Below are 1268 nucleotides of genomic sequence, written 5' to 3' on the forward strand. Positions count from 1 at the left end.
TTTTTATATCAACTAGTAAATTTAAAAAATTTAGCTTTATAAAACCGACTTGAATTAAATAGATATAAAGACCGACTTTCTTTCTCTCTCTCTCTTTTTACATAGAACCGCAAAGATTTAATCTATTATACCTGAAAATACATACATCTTTATAGTTGGCTATGAAAAATTTCGCTGTATGATCAAGAGTCGTCGAGGCCAACGATAAGTCACCGAGAGGTGCGAGTAGAGGTACATGAAGATGACCCAGTGAGTCTAGTTGCAGGTGCTTAACGTCGAGTAGTGTAAACGCACGATCGGCCGCAACCACTAAACCGACCTCCAAGTATATCCGCACGAGCAGAATTTTTACGTGAAAATTTGCAGGACTCGATAGGAGACTACGTTCCAACAACGACATTGCCCTGCAAATCCACCACTGTAAAAACTGTATATACTTTCAGGGTATTACCAACGATCATTACCTATAAAGGAAAGACGCGTCATTAGTGTCAACCCATAATTGATGCAGCAGATGCGAAGCTAATAAAATGTACGAATCCGCCGGACAGAAATTGGTCGGCAATCGTTCTTGCACCGGACAGAGTTCGTTGCCCTTTTCGTACAAATCGCACAGTCGCTTTATCAGTTTTTCCTGTTTATTTCTGTCTGCTAAAGGAGGATGGTGGAAACCGCAAATACGTCGCAACTGTTCTAAGTGGATATACCTTTGCAACTGTTGTACGGTAGTTGGAAACTCGTCTGGCGCGACACTAATGTCTTTTTCGATCTACAATATCGCAAATATATATCATACAAATGTTTGATGTAACAAGCCATATAAAAAAGATGAGGATGTTAATGCAATTGTATGCACTTTAAGAATGTTTATCCAAGTTTTATCCTGTTTTTCTTACCCTTTCGAGTAACTCCGCTTTGCTCTTAGGTGTGAGTATACTTAAATATAATCGCAAGTCACTAACTACACAGCCTTTTTCTCCAAATTGTGAAAAATATTGATGCATAAGATCCACAGATTGCAAGCTGTACTGTGCATCTTTGTCAGTACAGGTACGTTTCAGTAATTCCAAGCGTGCCAAGTAAGGCGCGCGAATTTTGTTTTCGGACATATTAATAATATTGTTAAGGAAATCCAAGCATTCTGTCGGTTGTGAAAAATTTAAGGCCATCGAAAGGTAATTTTGATAAAACGCCCAATTATCAGTGCTGTATAATAAATATATAATTGTAATTGCGCGTAACATCGAGTCTTCCTTCCTTGTAAATAT

General features: G+C 38.2%; 1 protein-coding gene across 1 annotated transcript; it reads right to left on the reverse strand.

The window, feature by feature from the left end:
- Positions 1-57: 57 nt before the first annotated feature.
- Positions 58-1240, reverse strand: LOC116853776 (phagocyte signaling-impaired protein-like). Its single transcript, XM_032834970.1, has 3 exons — positions 897-1240; positions 465-769; positions 58-404 (listed from the first exon to the last, which is right to left on the reverse strand). The coding sequence occupies exons 1-3, from the start codon at positions 1167-1169 to the stop codon at positions 98-100; spliced, it is 885 nt and encodes a 294-aa protein (XP_032690861.1). The 5' UTR covers positions 1170-1240; the 3' UTR covers positions 58-97.
- Between the last annotated feature and the right edge of the window lie 28 nt (positions 1241-1268).

Source organism: Odontomachus brunneus, unplaced genomic scaffold, assembly GCF_010583005.1.
Source record: "Odontomachus brunneus isolate Ranch 3 - 2012 unplaced genomic scaffold, Obru_v1 Obru_scaffold_872, whole genome shotgun sequence".
Lineage (NCBI taxonomy): Eukaryota > Metazoa > Arthropoda > Insecta > Hymenoptera > Formicidae > Odontomachus > Odontomachus brunneus.